Source organism: Hyaena hyaena, unplaced genomic scaffold (genome assembly GCF_003009895.1).
Source record: "Hyaena hyaena isolate Hyena2069 unplaced genomic scaffold, ASM300989v1 scaffold_731, whole genome shotgun sequence".
Classification (NCBI taxonomy): Eukaryota; Metazoa; Chordata; class Mammalia; order Carnivora; family Hyaenidae; genus Hyaena; species Hyaena hyaena.
The window spans coordinates 524,427-548,143 of NW_024081360.1; the positions used below are offsets into that span (position 1 = coordinate 524,427).

At 35.5% G+C, this 23,717-nt stretch overlaps 1 protein-coding gene across 3 annotated transcripts in view; it reads left to right on the forward strand.

The window, feature by feature from the left end:
• The window catches only part of REV1 (REV1 DNA directed polymerase), a 94,729-nt gene that overhangs the window by 36,006 nt on the left and 35,006 nt on the right, over positions 1–23,717 (forward strand). For all 3 annotated transcript variants that reach the window (XM_039217983.1, XM_039217984.1, XM_039217985.1), the window contains 3 exons: positions 13,550–13,718; positions 17,409–17,561; positions 20,649–21,355. In XM_039217983.1, coding sequence (XP_039073914.1) covers positions 13,550–13,718; positions 17,409–17,561; positions 20,649–21,355 — 1,029 coding nt within the window. The remainder of the gene's footprint in view (positions 1–13,549; positions 13,719–17,408; positions 17,562–20,648; positions 21,356–23,717) is intronic.

Below are 23,717 nucleotides of genomic sequence, written 5' to 3' on the forward strand. Positions count from 1 at the left end.
ATTTTCTAATTTCTTTTATATTCTGTTGAGTTTTGAGAGTTCTTTATATATTTCAGATAGTACTCCTTTGTCAGATATGTGGTTTGCAGATATTTTTTCTCAGTCTGTAGCTTGTCGTTTATTCTTTTCACATGGTTTCTTGCAGAGCATCGTTTTTAATTTTCATAAGGTTGAGTTTATTGATCTTTACCTGTAGGGATTGTGCTTTCATTTCAAGTCTTTGCTTAATACTAGATTCCAAAGATTTTCACCTATTTTCTTCTAAAAATTTTCATAGTTTTATGTTTTACATTTAAGCGCATGATTCATTTTCAGTTAATTTTTATTTATTTTTTTGGTGGCCTATGGATATTGCTCTAGCTCTGCTTGTTGAAACACTATCTTTCCTCCATTAGATTACTTTTGCACTTTTATCAAAAATTAGTTGGACATATCTGGGTCTGTTTCTGGGTTCTCTGTTTTATTATATTGATGCATGTGTGTCTCTTCACTGATACCACATGGTTTTGATGATCTGTATTGTAAGCCTTAATATTAGGTAGAATGATTGCTTCCATTTTCTTCTTTGCCAAGATTGTTTTAGTTATTCTTAGGTTCAGTGTGTTTCCATATAAATCTTAGAATAAGGTTGTCTTTGTTTATTTAAAAAAAAAAAAAAAAAAACCTTGTTGTGACTGTGATAGGAATTACATTAAGCCTGTAGATCAATTTAAGGAGAGTTGATATCTTTACTCTGTTGAGTTTTCCAATCTGTGGACCTTCCATCCCATTTTATTTCACCTTAGTTGACCGAACAAATGTATTTTCTATGCTGCTTGTGTGTTAGGAACTATGTTTGAACAGAGATGGTTTGAAATGTGGGATGGATGAAGAATGTGGATTCTGTGAGAGTTAGGTACAAAGGAAAGTGGGTTGCAACACAGAAAAGAAGTTACTGCCTTTGAGAATTAGTGAATCCTTCATAGAGGGATTGACTTTTTAAGCTGGTCTTGGATAAAGAGGCATTTTCTTTTTCTTTTTCTTTTTCTTTTTTTTTTTTATTTATTGTCAAGTTGGTTTCCATATAACACACAGTGCTCATCCCCACAGAGAAGCATTTTCTAAATGAGAGAGGGTAAAGGCATTCTTGTCCTGATAGTAATGTGCATTTTCCCCTTTATATTCTCTGATTTTGGTCATTGGGCTTATTCGGATATTTTGGGTTTTTTCTTTGTAGTTTCTTCTCTTCCATTTATGCTTTTGCCTCTTGGGAAAATCTTCTTTCCTCACTACTGTGAAATGAAATTCTATTCATCCATTAAGACTCAGATTAAATTAGATTTTGCCTCCTTTCCTCAGCCAATCCATAGTATTTAAATTTCATAGCAGCATTGCTAGAAACATTTATTTTGACACCTGAGTCTTATATTATCAGGTCTTATATTTTGTTTTAAGTTTTCTGGAATCAGAAAGTCCATTTTATGTAGTAGCTCCTAGCCAAACGTGGATCAGAGGTAGCACTGTAGGGCCTTAAATTTGCTATTCCATCTGATGTCCCCAGGTGTTCATCACTCACATCTCTGTTCAAATGTCACCTCCTTTGAGACTTTCCCTGACCACACATATCTAAGATATGTGTACCTTGCCCTTCAATTGCTTTCGCAACCCCTTGTCCACCTTTATTTCTCTTTATAGAATTTGTTTGTACCTGAACTGGTATCATTTATTTGACTTATTTTCTGTCTGCCCAGTGAAATAGAAGTACCATGGAGCACAGACATGAGTCTCAATTGATCATTGCTGTATCACAGGGGCCTAGAGCCTTGCCTGGTGCATTGTAAGATGGCTAATAGATATTAGTTGAGTAAATGAGTGAATAACAGGATTTGTATTTGTATATCATAAGGTTAAAATCTTTTCATTCATGTTAATTTAGCTCAGTCTTCTTGAATTTATAGCTTTTAATTAAGAAATGGGCCACATTGTAGTCTTTTACTGAATTGTAATCTCTGGGAGATAGGCCCTGAGCATGTCTATTTTGGTGAAAGCTCCGAGAGTGAGCTAGTATTATATCTCATGAACTGTAATTGCTCTCTTCTGTGGAGTGGGATCAGGACAGTTACTATGGCAAGAGGTGTTCTTTTGTTATTTTGTGCTTTTTTTCAGTATGTAGATAAAAGACCAGGTACCATGGCTTTGGCACTGCTGAGGTTTGTGAAAAAACAGGTGGGCAGGCAAATATGTTGACATGCATTGCAAAATGAATAAGTATGCAAGTATGACAGACTTACATTTCAAGTGACAAGGATTTGTTTGAAAGTTTTAATAACCTTACTTTGGTGTTTTCTGAACATATGAATGTGATAGCTTAGGAAAAGAGACCCATTTAATGGTGAAAAATCTAATTTTTATTGAGAAAAGTATGCTTTCCAGAATTTTTTTTATATATACATATCTTCCTTCATTTTCTATGAGGCTCTGATCTTGTAAATCAGAGATGTAGGAATTTAACCTCTAACATTGGAGAGACTTACTGTATTTATTTATGCCACCCACTGTATTTTTGCCAGTGTCTAATAGACATTTGCATCTGATAGTTACTCAAGACCCTCTAGGCTTTTGAATCTTTTCTTCAGTTTTTGTTTGGTTAAGTGTATGTGGCTTATAGCTGAATGTGGTAACTCTAAGGTAGTTAGAGAGGAAAGGAGTCAGGAGAGTAAGCATAGCTACTGGAGGAAGAGTAAAAGTTAGGAGTCAGAAGACAAAAAGGGTCTGCACAATGGCTCTGTGATTATGGACAAGTCACCTACTTTTTTTCTATTTCCTTATCAGTAACTATGCTAAATTATCTTTTCTAATTTATAGGATTGTGAGACTCAAATGAAATAATGAAATAATGAAGGATATTACTACTGTAGGACCAAAGGAGGTGTATGCAGCCATTTGGTTTACTTCTTTCTACCATGTATGTAGCACAACCAACATTTAATCAAGCTCTTTGGATATATACAATGAAATGGTGCGCATGATGAATATTTTCTCATTAGAGATTTATCAAGGAAAGCTTTTGTGCAAGATGCTAAAAAAATTTTTTTTAAGTTTATTTATTTTGAGAGAGAGGGGATGTGAGCAGGGGAGGGTCAAAGAGAGAGAATTCCAAGCAGGCTCTGCACTATCAGCACAGAGCCTGATGTGGGGCTCAAACCCATGAACCGTGAGATCGTGGCCTGAGCTGAAACCAAGAGTCAAATGCTTAATGGACTGAGCCACCCAGGTGTTCCTAAAGTCTATTTTTAGAATTTGTTTTAACCAGATAACCAAAACTGTTCTTCTAAAATGAGCCTAGAGACATGAGAATGTTCTTCATGTGTTTCTGTAGCAATTATATACTGTAGTGGGATTTCACTTGCAGAACATCAGGCCTAAGTTGTGGTCCTGTGATAGATGCCTTCTACTTTTACTGTGTGTGATTGTCTCTTACTAGGGTTGGTTTTAGTTCTGAACTTCAGTTGCATTCAGAACATTCTATAGAATGCTGTAAAATTAACAGGATTATTGTGGAATAATTTTAAACTTTGAGAAGATACTTTAGGATCCTAGAGTGCCTTCGTTGTCATTAAGAACACCCATTATTATTTTATATAAGAAGTTCTGGTGAATAGTTTGGGTTTTTAGAATGCCAGAAATCCTTTTATTACAACAGCAATACTTCTTCAAACCCAACACTTTTTCCTTATTAATTCCATTAATTATTAGCCAACCTGCTACAGCAAATTATCTGACTTACATCTTATTTCCCCCACAACAGTGTACCTTAAGGCAATGATGAAAAAGAACAATGAGGAGAGAACTTCCTCTGACTTGTCAAAATCTATTATACAAGGCTATAAGCATTTAAAACTCAAGGTGACTGGTATAGGAATAGGCAGATGCATGGTTTAGAATTGCTCAGAAATAAATTCTGTGTATATAAATTTGGTATGTAAATTAGATATCATTTGTGTATCCTTTATTATAAATTACTATGTTAATATTTATAAATCACTTAGAACAGCCTAGCACTTAAGCACTACTTTAAATATTCTAAGTTATAAAGAGTCACAGATAAGTGGGGGAGGGGGTAGAATTATTCAGTATAATTTATTTCAAAAAATTGGATGACTGGCAAAAAGCTTAATCCATTCAAAATCATAAGAAATAAAACATTAAGATCCCAGTAGATCAAAGAGCAGATTTCAAAAACCATTTATTTCAGGAAATAGACCTGGGTTACAAACATATAAATATGTTCACCTTTACTATTAGAAAAATGTATAAGAAAGCAGGATAAGTTTTTTGCAAATTTTTTTAATTTCAAAAAATTATGTGAATATACCTAATACCAATACGGAGGATAAAAATAGCCAACCCATTCATTGATGGGGCAAGAGTATAAGTTGGTATACTTGCTTTGGAAAATGGCATTGTGAAATACATGAGGAGGCTTTGTTCTTAGAATGTTAGGCTCAGTTCTTCTGAGAGTATATTCTAAGGTCATAAGCCTCATCAGTCTCCCAATTTAAGTTAATATAAAAGATAATTATGTTGTTTTGTTTGAAAGCACAGCATTGTATAACAATAGAAATTTAGTTATAAATTATACCATCTAGAAGGTAACTTAAAACTGAGCCTGGGTGGCTCAGTTGGTTAAGCAGTGGACTCTTGATTTTGTCACAGGTCATGATCTCACAGTTCGTGAGATCAAGCCATGTCATGCTCTGCACTGAAAGCATAGAGTCTGCTTGGGATTCTCTCTCTCCTGGCCCCTCCCCCCCTGCACACTCTGCTTGCGCACTCTCTCTCAAAATAAGCATTAAAAAACAATTCAAAAGATAACTATGGATAATTTATAACAAACATTTCTGGTAAATGAGAAAGGGTAGGATGTAAAATGAGAAGTCGAGGAACAACGTACAGGAAAAAACATGCAAATATATCACAGTGTTCTCTTTTTTGGGGCATAGAACTATGTATGACTGATGTATTTTCTTCTGTTTCCTGTATTTTTTATTGTAGGCATGTTTTATGTTAGAGAGTAATCTTTAAGTAATTCTGAGCTTTAATATTATTTATCTTAGGAAACATGAAATTACTAAGGTGACTCTGCTTTTTTTTGTTTTTAGGCTGATTATCAGTATTGATATATGCTATTGATAAGATAGGTTGTAGAAATAAGGAAAACAAATTATTTATGTGCTGGAGACCCACTCCAGCCAGTCCAGGGTCCCTGAAGGATGGATGGTGTCGGTGAGAGATAGAATGAAAGAGCCCCGAGATTCTTTCTGATCACCAGGCAGGTATCTCTGTCCTGTCGGTTTTGGTGTCTTTATTCATAGGTCAAATGATAACCTGACATCAGAAAAAGGAATTTTTACAATGGATAACTCTTTGTGATAAGATGCTTTGGAAAATGTACAGAAGCAGGTTTTACAGAAGTATTCTTGCAGGACTACTCCAGTCATAGTGAAGTTGAGTAAATCTTACAACTAAGGAAATAACATGGTATTCTTAGTGAAAAACAGGATGACATACATATTTGTTCTAAGTTAATAATGCTAAGATTAGGTCATAGGTTAGGTGTATAGATAGGCTGGGAGTCATTCTGTCTGGCTCACAAGAGAATGAATGATTTTGAACTGGTTAATAAGTTGTTTGTGGAAACTTTTTTTGACTTGATGCTAAATGTGTAAACAGCTGTAGAGGCCCTAAATGTGTCGGCCTTTGTATTTGGGTTATGTTTTAGCTCCTCTTACCTATCCTCATCCCAACTGCCAATGTAAGGGAAGGGGTTTGCAGAAAGTAGGCCTCAGGGAAGGGACTGCCATACATCACCAGTTAGAAAAGGTATAAGTATTAACTTAAGTTCTGCCCTTATCTGTTCCTTAACTCTAAATTAGGCTCTTTGTCTCAGGCCAGGCTCAATTGTAACTCTTGTGTTCTTAATCCCCTTTATTATCTAAGTCTTGGGTCTACAAGGCCCATAGAAAGAGCCTTTTGACAATCATCCACAGTGCTTTCATCTAAAATCTCTTTTGAAAAGGCAGGAATATACTTTTCCTCATGAGGAATCTGTGTGGGAAATACTGGTCTGATTTGGAATATTGTGAGGCCTGGTCAATACCAGCAGACTCATTTCCAACATGAGCCAGCAGTAGCAGAAGGAGGTATCAGTTTTTTGTTTCTCATGGCAGGAGCTGTGCAAACGCTGCTATTTCCTCACTCTTACTGTCATCCAGCAAGGCTGGTGTGGCTCCCTGCATTTATGTAAATATTTTCAAGTACGCTATGTGGTGGATTGTATTTTTGTTCACTGAAATCTGCTTCCCCTTCCTGTTCACAAAACGTGAGCAGAAATGGTATAGATCAGTTTGGGGATAAAGCTTTAAAAGTCAGTTTGTGCCTCATTATACCCTCTTTTTCTTTTGTCACAATACTGGCAGTGTTCTAGATTGAGGTTGCTATATCAGTCTGGATGTCAGAGTTAAGATGGCATGGAGCCACAGCTCCATGGAAATGATGGAGCAGAGGATGGAAATGTTTCATGGGTGAAAAATAAACCTTTGTTGTAAGTCAGTGTGATTTTGAGGTCATATGTTACTGTAGCATAAACTACCCTATCCTCTCTGAGTAGTATCTGAAATAATGGATGGTAGAAATATTTAGAACAAATACTGTATTTTGTTTTTGGTTTCATAAAGTAGTAGTCTTTGGCTATATATTTAGATCAAGGGTTAGCAGACTTTTTCTGTGAAGTGCCAGAACTTTGTGGGCCATGTACTCTCTGTTGCAGTTACTCAGCTCTGCTGTTGTAGCCCTCATAGCGGCCATTGACAGTATTTAAATGAATGAGAGTAGTATGTCATAAACCTTATTTACAAAAACAGGTGGGCCAGATTTGGCCCAACGGCTTTAGTTTGCTGATCCTTGTTTTCGAGCACAGACTCAGAATCTTGGGATTAGAAGGGAATTTAAATCTTCACATTAATCATTGTCTCTTCTATGAATTGCTTCTTCAGTGTTGCTGAGTTAGAGACAAGCCACCACTCACCCCTTGCAGTGACTCCAGTGACGGTATACTGTCTTGGGAGGCAAGCCAGTTTATTTTGGTGCAGGTGTTTTAGTGAGCTAAAACGTGCATCCCTATAGCTTCCATCCAGTGGTCCTAGTTCTTTCTCTAAGACCCAGGAGCATAAATTCAAACCCTGCCATGTCCTCTAGGTGTGATCCCGAGGCGAATTCATCCTACAGCTCTCAAACTAAGTTATTCCTAATTCATTGAAAGTGTGCTTTCAACTCTATGGCCACATCTCTTCCCTCTTAGTAACTTTGCTCACCAATTTTCCTCTGTTTATCTGTATATCAAATCCTAGTTTCCAGGTTCAACTCAGTCAAATGTTTGTCAGCTCTCTGTTCTCACAGAAATTTTTGTCTGATAGAATATCTTGTATTAAGAAAAAAAAAAGCATTTGTGAAATCCTTACTAAATTCTCAGTGATATATGCTTAAAATGAGGGGGCACCTGGGTGGCTAGGTCGGTTAAGCATCCAACTTTGGCTCCAGTCATGATCTTGCAGTTCATGGGTTCGAGCCCTGCCTTGGGCTCTGTGGGAACAGCTCAGAGCCTGGAGCCCCCTTTGGATTCTGTGTCTTCCTTTCTCTCTGCCTCTTTCCCACTTGCACTCTGTGTCGTTCTCTCTCTCACTCTCAAAAATAAACATTTAAAAAAAAATGAAAATATCAGTACTGAGGATATACTTATGATTAAATAAGGTTCCTGTCTCCAGATAAAATAAGTAATAAATGTTGTTGGATGCCTAATTAAAGCTGCTAGTTGTTTTAAATAGATTATTAACTTAAGTTCCAAAATACCTGAAAGGTTTTAGTCTTAAAATGATATGTATTTTAAAGTACACTAAAAACAGATATATGAAACAAATATTCAAGTATACCATTTACTAGAAATGTTTTGTACCTTTTGTTGTTAGGTTATGTAGTATTTACATAGACCTTGGAATATAACTTCTTTTAAATAGTTGAAAATATTAATAGTCCTATTAATATTAATGTTGTTAGGTTGTGTAGTATTTACATAGACCTTGGAATATAACTTCTTTTAACTAGTTGAAAATATTAATAGAGAAAATCAGGATTTTCTCACTACTGTGCTGGAATGCAAAGTAATAGTATATGTTACAGATTGAACTTTCAAAATAAAGTCTTATATTACTCTTATTTGTTTGGTATTTGGGTTTGTTTGTTTTTGGTAAGGGTTCATGTGAAATAGGGTTTTGCTGTTTAAAAAACTGGGGCACCTGGGTGTCTCAGTCAGTTAAGCATCTGAATCTTGGTTTCAGCTTAGGTCATGATCCCACGATTTGTGAGATTGAGGCCCACATGAGGCTCTGTACTGTCACATGGATTCTCTCTTCCTCCTTCATTTGCTTTCTTTCACAAATTTTTGATACAGTCTTCAAGTTTTGTTTGCTGAAGATAATGGTTAGTACATAGAATTATGCAGTAGCTTTGTAAGGAATCAAATGTCAACTAGTCTAGTCTCTCATTTTGTAATGAGGATACTGAGGCTAAGGGGGAGGAGTCAGTTGCCCAAGATGTCATGACTTTTGAGTGTCACACTGCAGCTGGAAACCAGGTCTTTCCTATCCAATGTAGCACATGTTAAGGCTTATTAAGTATGAGTTTTTGGAGACAGAAACCTGGACTTGAATTGTAGCTATTGCACTAGCTGTGTGTGACTTTGGAAAATTAAACTCTCTGATCTTTTTTTTTTTTCTTCCTATAAATCTGCCTTAAGTTGATGCTGTTTATAAAAACTTTAGGTGCACTTAGGAACAGTAATTTGCTTGCTGAAAAACTTAGTATATCTTTGGAAATAATTTGATTGGCATGTGTACCTTTATAAAAAAGTTTTTGAGGTGCCTGTGTGAATCAGCCGGTAGTGCGTCTAACTCTTGATTTGGGCTCAGATCATGATCTTATGGTTCATAGGATTGGGCCCCACGTCAGGGCTTTGTGCTGACAACATGGAGCCTGTTTGGATATACCTTCTCTTCTCTTTCTGTCTCTCTCTGCCCCTTTTCCTGCTTGCATATGCACTCTGTAAATAAATAAATATTAAAAAATCATTTCTTAGAATCAGTGCCTTTTTCTTTGAATTCCTTCTCTCTCCCCCTCTCTCCCCCTTTCCTGCTTGTACATGTGCTCTATAAATAAATAAATAAACAAATAAATATTAATCATTTGTTAGAGCCAGTGCTTTTTTTTTTTTTTTTTTTTTTTTTTTTTTTTTTTTTTTTTTTTTTTTTTTTTTTTTTTTTTTTTTTTTTTTTTTTTTTTGCTTTTTTCCTTCTGGTAGTTATTTTTGGGAGCTGCTGAACCTCAGAGACATACTCTTATTTAAAGGATCTTCACCCAAGACATCATTGGTAATCTATGGTGATGATTTTTGTCAGTGATTAAGTAATTTTTTTTATATTCTACTGTATTTAAAAATAAAATGTTCAGTGAAGATGCACAGTGAGGGTTGAGGGATAATTTTGTTTACTGTTTGAATTGGTCCAGTTGGATTAACTTAAGTTTATTTATACCAATGTGGCAAATGAAATGGTTATTGGATCTCTAAAGATCTTTTAGTTCTGAAATTCTCTAGAAGGAGTTCTGAAATTCTCTAGAGGGTAACATCAGTTGTAAATTTGGGGGGTAAAATTTCTCTGAACATAACTTTGGTTTGGTTTTTCATTTTCTTTTCTTATTTTTGCCAGTACATCAAGGACTTTCTTGAAGGAAAAGGTATTGGAGGGTGGGCAACAAGAGAAGGATTTATAGGTGGGGTTACAAATTGAAAAAATTTAGTGATTTGTAGGTAGAGAGCAGCCTCAGCCATAAGAGTTTTTTCCTTTCTGATTTTGGGATAAGAGATGGGAACAATAATAATACTCGTAACAGCTGATACATAATTCTTAATATGCGCATGGCACTTTTCTTAGGAGTTACAATTTTTAGCTCTTAATTCCACAACAGCCCTCTGTGGCACTATTATTCCCAGTTTACAAATGAGAAAAGTGAGGCCCTGGGAAGTTACTTAGATTGCGTGAGGTTCACACAACTTAGCAAGTGATGGAGCTAGGATTTGAACGCACTCAGTCTCTCTTTGGACCTTGTGCTGTGATGGCCTAATTTGTTGAATTACTGAATAAATATTTTGAGAATTAAAGTGGTAATACTGCTTATGCTCCACTTTTGCTAAGGGGGCGAAAACTCCAGGCAGGAGTCTTTGATGCTTGGGAGATGCCAATTTATTTAGTAAATATGTTAAAAAAAAAAAAAAAAAAAACAACCTGCTTTGTGCCTGACGAATGAAAGTGAACTAAACAGACAAGGTTCCTGCCCTCAAGGGGCTCATGCTCCAGGGGGAAATCCAGCAACAAACAGGTAAACAAATAGGGTAATTTCAGATTGTTATCAGTAATATGAAGAAAATTAACTGGTGTAGTAGATTGCAGGAATGGGGTTACACAGAATTTAGTGTCCTAGAGATTTCATGGGGTTGGATACTATCTCTCAAACATTTTTCTCTAATTAGCCCACATCTGAATTTAAAGAGTATCAGGCACAAAAATGAATTTATTGTGTACATCTTCAGAGCTGTTAATATTCTTTTGAACCCTTAATGTAGGAGTATGTTCTGCTGAAGAAACAAAATCAGAGAGAAATACTATTTAAAAAATATCAGAAAGCAATGAAAATAAGGGCAGCCACCATGCATGCCAGGCTGTTTGGACTGGTGGAGTGGTCCCTGGCTACTGTCCTTACTGCATTAGTAGCAAGTCTATGTTTGAAAAATTAGGGCTACCGAGTGTCAGCATATGTGTGTCTTCTACCATTTTTTGTAGGGTCTAGGGCAGGATCCTCATGTCATACATTACTTGAAAGGAGTTCTGCTGTCATTATTATTTATAATGACAGGTTTTATATTGAGCATTTTCTCTGTGCCAAACTTATTTATATGCAAAGAAAATAAAGCTTAAAGGAGTTAAGTACTTGTCCAAAGTCATGAAGATAAAGAATGTTAAAGCCAAGATTAAACCCAGGTCATTCTGACACCAGAGTTCATGTGATCTTACTTTTTAACTAGATTGGTTTTCATTGTCCACCTCACACTGAAAAATATGCAAGAGTTTGCAATTGCAGAATTGGACTTCAGGAAGCCTTCTCAACTTTATCCAGTAGGTCCATGTTTTCCAGTTCCAGAATTCTGCAGCATTTTGATTTTAGAGAGCAAGTTGTCGAGGGGACATCCTTCACAAGTATGTGTATACAAAAGTAATGTGTTCTGTGAGCCTGTTTTCTTTTAAATCATTTAATACATTTAGAATTGGTTTAGGAAAGTTGTAGATTAACTTGTAATTACGTTTTTGCATTATCTTGCTTTTTATTGGGTTTGGTATTTGTCCATATTACTATGTTGTATCTAGCCTTTACTATTCTATTTATTATGTCAGCCAAATTCTTTAATCTTAGGGAAAGAAAATAGTAAACTATAGATTTCTGACTGGCTAGCTGTTTAATGTTTACTGTTTTACATTAACTTCTTGTGATGCTCTACTTTTTGTGATCCTTAAGCCCTGAAAACCTTCCATTATGAATTTTGAATTAATTTTATTTAAAAGTTTTCATTTCTCTTTTTAGTGCACTGTTAAATTTAGGTAGCCCCTAGCCACATTTGTTAATAAGCGCTTGAAATGTGGCTAGTCTAAATTGACATATGTTGTAAATGTAAAATATGTGCTAGACACTTAGTATAAAAAAAATAATGTGAAATTAGTTTTTTTGTTGATTACATGTCGAAATGATAAAATTTTCTAGTCAGCTTCTTAAACGTAGTAAAAGGTAAAATTAATTTTAGTAACATTTGTAACTTAATAGATCTAAAAAGTCATATATGTGGCTTGCATTGGTGGTTCACATATTTCTATTGGACAGTAGTAGTGTGTGTAATCAGTAGCATCATATGAATTCTACACTATAAGAATTTACCAAGACTTGATAAAACCTGGCATATCTATATAAATGTCCTTTGTTAGTGTTTTTCTTCTTCTAAAGACTAAAACTCCCCTAAATATGTAGTTATCATAATAAAAGTGTCTATTTAAATACTTTGACCTGTGTTGTTTGAGCTTATGAAAATCTGTTGCTTAAATAACAAAGTAAATACATAAGCCTCCAGTGACATTTCCCCCTTACTTCCCCCCTCCCAGCTGTTTTGAGGAAGGTGTGATTAGAGCTTTCATTAGGATAATAGGTGGAATAAACAAGTTATTGAAAATAATTAGTTTAATGTGATGTTAGTAATACTGGTCATAACATAACTTTAGTGAGTCTGACTTTTTATGGGAAGTGTAAGTCACATTGATTCTATGATTTAATTAAGAAAAATTAATTTGAAACAAAATTGAAAAAGATGTTTCTTTCTCTCTCTCTGTATTTTTTTGTGTTGAACTTTATTTTTTGGTTTTGGCACAAGTTCATATTAAGAAATTGAGGGGTGCCTGGGTGGCTCAGTCAGTTAAGCTCGGGTCATGATCTCAGTTTGTGGGTTCAAGCCCTGCATTGGGCTTTGTGCTGATGGTTCAGAGCCTGGAGCTGCTTTAGATTCTATGTCTTCCTCTCTCTCTGCCCCTCCACTGCTTATGCTCAGTCTCTCTCTCCTTCAAAAATAAACATTAAAAAATTTTTACAAAACAAAGAAAGAGATTGAGTAAGACTTTTTACTTTTTTAATATTTTCTTAAATAAAATTAAAAATTATTGGGACTCCTGGTGGCTCAGTTGGTTGAGCATCCGACTCTTGAATTAGGTTCATCATTCATGACATTGAGCCTCACCTTGGGCTCTGCTGATGTGCTGAGCCTGCTTGGAATTCTCTCTCTCTTCCTCTCTCTGTCCCACCCCTGTTCTCTCTTTCAAAAAATAAATTAAAAAATGTTAAATAAATAAAAATTAAGCTTCATAGGGGTAAAGCCTTTTAATAGTTCTATAGTAAGTCTGCTCATAGTAAGTATGAGCAACTTACCCATTATTGTACTCTGAAGGAGGAAGGTGTAAGATTAACTGGAGTATCTGTAAACTGATCTATGAATGATTTTATACTTGTTAATTTTTTAAAGTCTAAGATAACCAGCATCAAGGTTATGTAGCAAAAGTGATCAAAAGTTTAAAGTGCCTGCTCTGTTATTAGTATTAGATTTATTACTTGAAGTCCCTATCTACTCTGGGCATCTCTTAGCAATAGGTGCTTTTTTATTGGTGGACTGTCTCTAGTAGCCAGGGAAGAGGATATGCTAAAGCAAAATAGCCTTATGACTTTGTGACTTACCTCCCAATTTTGTTTACTGACAACACAGCCCAGGAGAAAGTGAATCAGTGGTGTTCCTCAAGTTGGGCTTTTTAAGGGATCATTCAGCTACGGCTCTTATATAAAAAACTCTTAACGCGTTTTAATACTAATTTTACAGATCCTTCTGCTGAGGAATTGCGAAAGCTAATGATGTTGCATGGAGGCCAATACCATGTGTATTATTCCAGATCCAAAACAACACACATTATTGCCACAAATCTTCCAAATGCCAAAATTAAAGAATTAAAGGGGGAAAAGGTAATTCGGCCAGAATGGATTGTGGAAAGGTAAGTTTAATTTTTAATTAAATTAATAAGTTTTTAAAATTGGAATACTTTATATTATAAACACACTTACATTGCATCTTAAGAGTGAAAAATAATGTCTTAAACAACACTAGTGTAGTCTTTAACCTCACATTGATAATTTAGGTAGCCTAGTGTGTTAGTGTTCTTGCAACCTCGGCTACCAGGAATTAGGGGAGATGACTCAGGTAAGCACCAGGAAACAGTGATGGGATGGGGTTGGCTAAGCATGGTATTCATTCAGTAAATGCTTGTGCATCTCTGATGAGCTAGGTGGTGCTCTGTGTACTTGGGAATTATCAGTGAAGCAAACACAGATCCCATCCCTACCTCTTGGAACCTGTGGGATCTATTGAAGAAAACATGATAAAAAATATTTTTAGTATATGAGTAAATTATATCCTGTGTTAAAAGTTAGTACATGATAAGAGGAAAAAAGAAGATCTGGGTATTGTGGACCTGGAGTACTGGAGCAGTTCGAGGTATTCTTACTATCTTCTAGTTGTTACATTATGGTTCTTTTGTTGTTGGTCTGGAATTCATGTTCTAAATCAGGGGCCATTCATATTAATTTCCTAAGTTTAAATATGTCATCTGAACCTTGGCAATGAGCCATAACGTCAGTGAGTTTATATTTGAAATTGTATATGATATATATGAGTAGTTGTCAGATTTATGAAAATTAAAAGTGAAAATACTAAACTCATTTGTAAAAGAAGGCTAATATTGACATGCTATGGTTATGTGAGAACTAGAAATAATTTGCAGTTATCTAGCACAGTGCCTGGCACATTGTTAGAGGCATAATACAGAAGAAGTTCCTTTGTTTTATTTTTATTCTGTAAACATTAGCAATTGTTAGAAAATAAATTCCAAAATGTCAAAAGTGCATATTTATTTATTTGCTTATTCACTGATTTTTAAATTTTATTTATTTTGAGAGAGAGAGCGTGTGTGCTTGAGCAGTGAAGGGGCAGAGAGAGGGGAGAGAGAATCCCAAGCAGGCTCTCTGTTATCAGTATGAAGCCTGATGCAGGGCTATATCCCACTAACCGTGAGATCATGGCCTGAGCTGAACCAAGAGTCAGACAGTTAACCGGCTGAGCCACCCAGGCACCCCAAAAGTGCATTTGGCTTTCAGAAAACCAAATGTATCTTAGAGATTAAGGTTTTTTTTAAACCTTGGGGTTGAAGGCCAATCCCTGGAACATACCACCAGTTCCTTTTGCTGTTTTGTCCCTTCATTACATCAGATCAATGAACGTGACTTTTAACTGTGTATTTCCTTAAGAAAGGAGTTGTGCAGTTTTCAGTTTAAGAAGTTCACATCATCCAGGCTTGTGCTGTGTATTGTCATGTATAGACAATCCTGTCATCATGCTAGGGCTAGAACTTTGATCTCAGGATATTAGTTTGGAGGGAATGGCTAAAGTCCAGAAATGGTAGGTAAGTGGGTTGAAAAGGGCACTTACTAAGTGGAACTTGATTTGCTTAGAAAGTAGTAGTTTCCATTATAGCTTTTAAAAAAAAAATTCCTATTCTTCTTGCCTTGACTATAACTAGAGAGAGAATACAATAAAAAATGCAATTTAAGCCGATTATAAGTTTTAAAGTTCACCTGAATGGATTTTATTTTAGTTTGAAGTCAGGCTTAATCATCTGTTTTTAAATAACTGAAGTTACTTTGGACATTCTTATTATATGGCCAGTTGCTTCATTTTATATATGAGAAGGCAGAGCTAATAAGACTAACTGATTTACCCAAGAACAGCAGGATTCAGAATTCAGATATTTCTGACTCCTAATTGGGTCTGCTCTTTGCCATTTAATTAAGCTTGATATAGATGAGCTGGCCCCTGTGGAAATGGATCAATCTGCGCATATGTCCTAATATATAATATAAATGCCCAGTGTCTACACATCCTAGCATGGAATACTTTTGGTCAATCACAGTATTCTTTTCTTTCATACTGTAATCCCAGTCTTGTTCATCTCTTCTCAATAGTGTTTGTATGATATTTTATTGTACTTAAAAATTTTTAAACATTATGTTATTTAATGGATGATACATGATATTCTTTTCTTTAATTAGTTTTCCTGTTTTTGGTTTGAGTAGTTTAAACACCAACTACCACTTCTAAGTGTTTGAGTGATTGCTTTGCTTTGATTAGAATTCCCTTGTGTCTGTGTATGTGCCATTAAACCCGAGTTTAAGGTGGGCATGAATATAAGGCCATGACTTCTTCAAGAGGCAACGGAGTCCTTTAATGGAGAAGTTTTAGGTATGAGATTATTTTACTGAAACCTTTATCTTGCAAATCTTATACTTTTATATAGTATATTATAGGTTAGAAATTTTCAGACTTTGGCCATAATCCTTTTCTTCAGACTTAATGTGGACATTTGAAGGGTAAGATAGTTAATGAGAAGCTGGTGTGATTCACCCCACTGCTTCCTCAAGCCTGATCGGTGTCGTGGAGCACAGTGTTAAAACACTGTCCTAAGTTACTAAGGCTGATTTTGTTTTTGTTGTTCTTCATTTTGTGCTGAGTCTTGAAACAGGGAACCCTTCCTCCTAGGTCTAGGTTCCAGTCGGCTGGCAGGGAGAGATGATGATTGTTGCGGTTTATGCCAGCTCATCAGGGTCCCCTGCTGGGGGTTACTGGCTCGCTCCCAAACTGCCCTTTTTTTTTATGCTTCCAAACTATAATATGTTAACATGTCTGTCATGTACTTAGGGTGCTCTGAAGAGCCCATACTTCACATGGGCTAAAACATTGTTTCTAATTACATTAACTGAGTGCTTATTCAGCTCACTTACATAAAAGTTGACTGCAATTTCATCTCATGATTTCTTTCATTTTTCTTCTGTTTTTGTATCTTGCCTCAATTTATTCTTTATACAAAATGTATGTGACTAGTTTTATGGTGTAGATTTGGCTTTTTAAAAAAAAATTGGTGTCATTTACATTTTTTCTCAAAGTATTAAAGAGTTCTTGTAAAATTATTTTTATTTGGCTAATTAACCAACAGACACATTTCTGATGATTCCTTAATGACTTATAGGTAGTATTTTATCAGAAAATACATTCTCAGTCTCCAGGACCTCAGAAACAAATAGCTTACTCTCAGTATCTATAATAAAAAACTAATCTGTACCATGTAGGAGAAAGGGCAAGAAATCGTAGACTTATTTAACTGTCATTTATCCCCTTTCCTGAGCTCATGGTGTGGAAATTGGGAATTCTCATCCATTTCAGTTATTCTGGAAAAAACTTAATAGATGAGATTTGAGAAAGTCTTGATGATTCTATATGAATTGTTTGAGGGGGAATTGTGGTAAATATTAAAGTTATGGAATATTGACTACTTGAGCTCGTACTTGGGAGTTTTGTCATCTTATTCTCTATTTCTTTTTCCCCTCGTAATGTTGTTAGCCACTAACTTTTAAAAGTTTAGATGTGTGTCTTTTCATGGGTGGAATGTCTTATTCTTAAGTGTTTAAGATTATGTTGCATTAGGGCCACTAAAACAGAGGGAGAAGAAATAAAGTAGGAAAACAATTGGCTCATAGTTGGTGAAAAGTTCCTGTTGTTAAGGACATTGATTTTTCATGAAGCTTATTTTCCTCAAGTATTAAACTCTTAAATTGGTTTTACTTTTTTGTTTCAGCATCAAAGCTGGGCGACTCCTGTCCTACATTCCCTATCAGCTGTACACCAAGCAGTCCAGCATGCAGAAGGGTCTCAACTTTAATCCTGTGTGCAAACCTGAGGATCCTGTGCCGGGTCCAAGCAGTGTAGCCAAACAGCTGAACAACAGGGTGTAAGTTTCTCTAGACAGGGGAATGCTGCAGAGTTGGGTTTTAGCAGTGAGTGTGGGTACAGCCTCTGCTTTGCTAAAGATAGAAACAAATACAAAACCTGGCCATTTATTATATTAACCATGTTAAAATATGTTTGCGGGTGTCTTACCTAAAAATTATTTTGGAGGCGCTTAGGTGACGTCTCTAGTCAGTTAAGCATCCAACTTTGGCTCAGGTCATGATCTCATGGTTTGTGAGTTAAAGCCCCACATTAGGCTCTGCACTGACAGTGCCAGGCCTGCTTGGGATTCTCTCTCCCTTTCTCTCTCTGTTCCTCCCCACTTTCACACGTGCCACCCGCCCCCCCAATAAATGTAAAGTTTTAAAAATTTATTTTTATCATGAAAGTTTCATAAATAAAGTGTAAATAAGGAAATATTTCCAGTCAGTGTAGATTCCCATGTTATACTAATGGATTTTAAATTATTGAAAGTAAAATTTTCCATGGATTTTCCCAAAAGTAATTATTTCCACCTAAGCAATTTGCTGTAGGATTTTGTTTTCTCAAAAACCCAGGTAATTGTGCCAATATACCTTTGTTGTGTGCTCTATACATAATGTGTTAACATTTCTAGGTTATTTTTGACAAATTCCAAATTCATGGCAATTTTACATATATATAAATATTTTTATATCAGTAAAAATTTATTTGGTGACCCTCAGTGTTACAGTTAGAGGTAATTCTAGACTTTATTCCATGTGGCAGATTTAAAAAATATATTGATTAAGCTTTAATTACACTTTTCTTGGGTAAATTGGTTTCATGATTAATTGGTATGTTGCCTCTACTTGTATATCAGGTGGTTCGTTATCACTAGTGTTCTCCTTATTTATTAAATTGCTTGCTTTGGGAGTTGGATATACATATATATTTAAAGACCAGGAGTCCAATTAAGCTGGGAGGGTCCGTTATCACTACCTTCAGTAGTTATTGTTGTTGTCGTTTGTATTTTATCTTGTATTCACTTATAAGCATATTCATGTTTTTCGTATTACCTAACACTTTCAGTTTTTTTTGTGCCATCAGGGTGCACAACAAATAATATCAAAATCTTTCCTAATATGCAACTTTATATTTTTCTCTTACCCACACTAATAAAAATAGGAAAATAGGTGGTTTTATTTTTAATTCTTTGTCAGTTTTAGCAGGAATTTACCTGTTAGATTGTACTTTTTAATACGTGTACATTTTGCCTAATTCAAATGTATGCCTGCCGGTGATACAATTCCACTATAGCTCCTTTATGAATATCCATTTGTCTAAGCTGAAAAACTGTAGTACAGAAAAAATGTATATTAGGAATGTGTTTCTTAGCAATGTATGTAATTCTGTTGCGTATGTTGCTAGTATACACGAGAAGAATTTTACTGTTTGTTACACAGAAAACTAGATGTTAGGCTTTTCTGATTTACCTCACTTTTGTTGCTTTCTATAATATTTATTCTTTAGGCTATTCAATACATTTTATACATTTCTTTGAAGTTCTTTTATGTGATCTCTTTATCTCAAGGGACAGACAGGTAACAAATTAGGTTTTCTTTTCCTTCCTCTTTTACTTGTTCCCTGTTGATCTTTTTTCCCTTTTTCTGGCATGATCATCTGTGAGGATTGGACTTAATTTGCATGTCATATTCCATGAGATAGTTCAGCCAGAGCCAGCCCAGAAATGGGTGGCAATGTTTTGCATATGTCTCATATGTGACTTTTCTGTTTATTCATACTGTTTTTACTAATCTCGTGTATTGGTATTAAGATGAGGGACTTTAGATAAAACCTGATAATCTGTGGCAGCCTCACCAGTGCCTGGGTATCATGTATCAGGAGCCTGAACTGTAACTGGGTTAATGGGTGTGGGTATTTCTTTTTTTTAAATATTTTTATTTATTTCTAGGAGAGAGAGAGACATCGTGAGCAGGGGAGGGTCAGAGAGAGAAGGAGATACAGACTCCGAAATAGGCTCCAGGCTCTGAGCTGGCAGTCAGCACAGAGCCTGACGCTGGGCTTGAACCCACGAACCGGGAGATCATGACCTAAGCGAAAGTCGGATGCTTAACCGACTAAACCACCCAGGCGCCCCTGGGTGTGGGTATTTCTAAGTAGAATGAATTGCTATTCTGTAATTCAGGGGGTTTTGTTGTTGTTGTTACTTAGATATTTTTGTGAATGCAAATGAAATTTGTCTTTATTATAGATCATTACCAAGCAAACATCTAGAAGAGTCGTAATGTGAATTTAGCAAAACATTTGTCATAGGTCCTGCATTTATAAACTTGTCATCTGGAAACTTGGTCCATTTACCTTGGACCACCCTGGCGTCTGAATATGCTTTTTTAAGAAATGAAATGCCATTTCCTTTGTTAATAAGCAGGTATCCTCATTTTACTAGGTGTACATTTTACTGAATTACCCATACACATTAACGTGGTTCTTTTTACCTGCTTATGACAGTGGGCCATATTAATGGATTAGTAAATACAGTCTGTCAGTCTTCCTGAGTGAAACTAACTCGCCCTAGGATTGTAGCAGTATCATATATAATGTGTTGAACAGGGCCTTACATAAAACTAAAACTAGGAATAATAATTCAAATAAAGTTTCTTACCATTTTTATGGGAGTTATTTATGTTAACTCCCGTAATTTATTGACTCCCTAGTAAATGCCAGATACTGTGCTACAAATTGGGTATTTAGGGATTACAGGTTCCATTTAAATTTTAGTGGGAAAAATAATTGAAAATAGTTTTTATTTTTCTTCCTCCTGAAATTCCTTTGTATTTCTACTTTGGGAGTGTTTGAAGTTTGAAAAAAAAGAACAAAACTTAAGACTTTATGTTCTAAAATTTTCCTAATTACCTCACTACTTTGGTTTAGCTGAGAATTATCTTTTGTTGGAAGGGAAAGAATATAACATTTATGGCTTAGTTTTTCAGTTTTTAGGGGGAGAAATACTGAAGGTGTGCATCAGTAAGACCACATTTACATTAAAAATAGTTTTAGCCTGAAAGTCATACATCAATTTAAATCTTTTTTTTTTTTCTGTCTCTAGAAATCATATAATTAAGAAGATTGAGACAGAAAATGAAGTCAAAGTCAATGGAATGAACAGTTGGAATGAAGAAGATGGAAATAATGACTTCAGTTTTGTGGAGCTAGAGCACATCCTTCCAGGAAGGAAACAAAATGGAATTCCGCATCACAGAGACAGCACTGCCATTTTTAATGGACATACTCCTAGCTCTAATGGTGCCTTACAGATGCAGGATTGCTTGGTGCCCATGGGCAACAGTGTTGCCAGCAGGCTTTCTCCAGACTTTGCTCAGGAGGAGGAGCAGGCTGAGAAGAGCAGCACTGACTTCAGAGACTGCATTTTGCAGCAGTTGCAACAGAGCACTAGAAACACAGATGCTGTGCGGAATCCACACAGAACTCATTCCTTCTCCTTATCATCTTTGCACAGTAACACTAAAATAAATGGTGCTCACCACTCTGCTGTTCAGGGGCCTTCAAGCACAAAAAGCACTTCAGTACCTGCTCTTAGCAAGGCAGCACCTTCAGTGCCATCCAAACCCTCAGATTGCAATTTTATTTCAGACTTCTACTCCCGCTCAAGACTGCATCACATATCAATGTGGAAGTGTGAATTGACTGAGTTTGTCAATACCCTACAAAGACAAAGTAGTGGTATCTTTCCAGGAAGGGAAAAGTTAAAAAAAATGAAAACAGGCAGGTCTGCACTTGTTGTAACTGACACAGGTAGATACTTACTAACATTGTTTTCCTAAGAAACAATCGTACTTGACCATTTTGTTCTTAAGCTGTCACTGGTATTCTGATCAGTACTAAGCTCTCATAATATAAAAGTCTTTAGGAATATCAAGGCATGTAAGTTAACAGTAAGCATAGCAGATTATGAAAGCTTTCTTCTTTATTAAAATATTTTTTACAAATTTAGATTTAAATGTTGGCTAGCTGAATATTTTCAGGTAATTTAAACAATAACAAGATTGGGATTCTGAGCATTCTTTCTTCATGTAGACCTTTCTTGTCAGTTGTTGAAATTTTGAACTCTGTAAAATATAACATGTATTTCTATTCAGTGCTTAAATTCCTGTAAGAATAAATTGGTTTGGTAAGAGTAACTGTTAATTCTAGAAGCTGGCATCTTAATGATTTTTAAATTATTAAATAACTGACTTAATAGCTATTGTAATTATAGTGGTAAACTTACAGTGAAATTAAGTATTTTCACATAAAAGTAGATGGGTTAATTGTATTTTGTTTTTTTAATACTTTTCTTGTATTCAAAAGCAGACAAAAACAATTACCGGCTGTATTTCCATGCAGTCATTATCAATTAGTATCTGGTTTGAGGTTTTAGATGCTTTTTATGGAGTATATGGTTTTGTTTGTTTTGTTTTTTAGAGACCTATCTCAGAATTGTCTCATAGTACCTTAATTTATAGCTGTGGAAACTGAGGTACAGAGAGAAGCTCATGGTTCTGCCCTAGAAAGTGATAGAGCTTCTCCATGTGGGTTTTTTTTTCTGTTATGTTTTGTTGTGTTTGATGTAGTCCTAAATGCTTTGTGTTACTTAATTTCAGAATAATGTTATAGGTATTAGATTTTATTTATATATCATCCCTTGGCCTTATATATATGGTGAAGGTCATTTAATTTTGAAAGCTTCAAAGAACTATTATGAATTAGTTTCATGAATGGAATAAAATGATAAATTTTTATGTTGTATGAAAGCATTCAGTAGGTATTCGGTATATGCATTCTGTACTACTTGAATGTTTAAAGCAGTTATTTGGGTTGTTTATATTTATATAACATTTATATACAGTAGAATTATAATTGTTAAGATTTATTTTATAAATCATTTCTCGAGCTAATACAGAGGGTAGCAAGGAAGTGCATTGCTTTGGAGTTCAATAACGTATTCTTAATCCAAATTCTGGCTCTGCAGGGCCATGGGCCAGTTCCCCTCTCTGGGTCTCAGTTTCCCTTTCATGGAGTGATAGGTGGTCCATGATGCTCACCTTGTGAGCTTCTGAACTTAAGGGAAGATAACATGAACAAAGGCTTGTTGCCTTGCTAGTAGTGAGTACTAGGTAAATACTTTAACAGTCACAGTTTGGTAAATGGAGGAGTCTGAACTATCAGGGAATAAAAATGTAAGTTTTAGAAGCCTGTTCTGGAGACTTAACACCTTCCATACTAGTATTTGTAAACCTATCAACAGAAAACTCCTTTATAAGATTAGAACTTTTCTTTTTTTAATTTTTATTTAGTTTTTGAGAGAGACAGAGCGTTAGTAGGCGGGGGGGGGGGGGGGGGTCAGAGAGAGAGGGAGACACAGAATCCAAAGCAGGCTCTGAACCCTCAGCACAGAGCCTGAGGCAGCCTGATATGGGGCTTGAACTCACAAACCACGAGGTCATGACCTGAGTCTAAGACACCTAACTGACTGAGCCACCAGGTGCCCCAAGATTAGAACTTTTTACAAGCTCAGAGTTCTTATTTCCAAGTCTTGTATATTTTAGAGGACTAGGGAAAAGGGCTAAGGATGGAACTGATGCAGAGGAAAGCTCTAGTTATGGCTGGATTGGTTAAAATAACTCTGATAAACCAAAATATGTAGCTCAGGGTGATTAGAAGCCAGAGTCCTTAGGAGAGGACACTACCATTTATCTTCTTCAAAGTGGCGTATATGCTTCAAAGCTGATTTTTAATAATGTTTAATGACTTGAGGAAGGTTGTGTATACATTTACAAACAGATTTATATGTAGATATTTGTTTTATAGACTTTTTCTAAATATTTCTAGAGGGTTCAAATCAGACTGTCTAGTGTTGAACACGAGTTCAGCTTCTTACTGGCTGCATAACACAGTTACTAACATAATACTAATCTGTAAAATGGACATAATAAGATTACATGTTTCATGTTGAGAATTTAAATTACAAGTAAACCTCTTAAAACAGTGCACGACATTTACCAAGCACTCTAACAGTAGCCATTTTTACTGTTTTTTTTTGTCAAGGAATGTTTGTAGACTGCATATGGAATACTGATCATCTAAAGTTACTTAGCTCCATGTAACTAAATATATG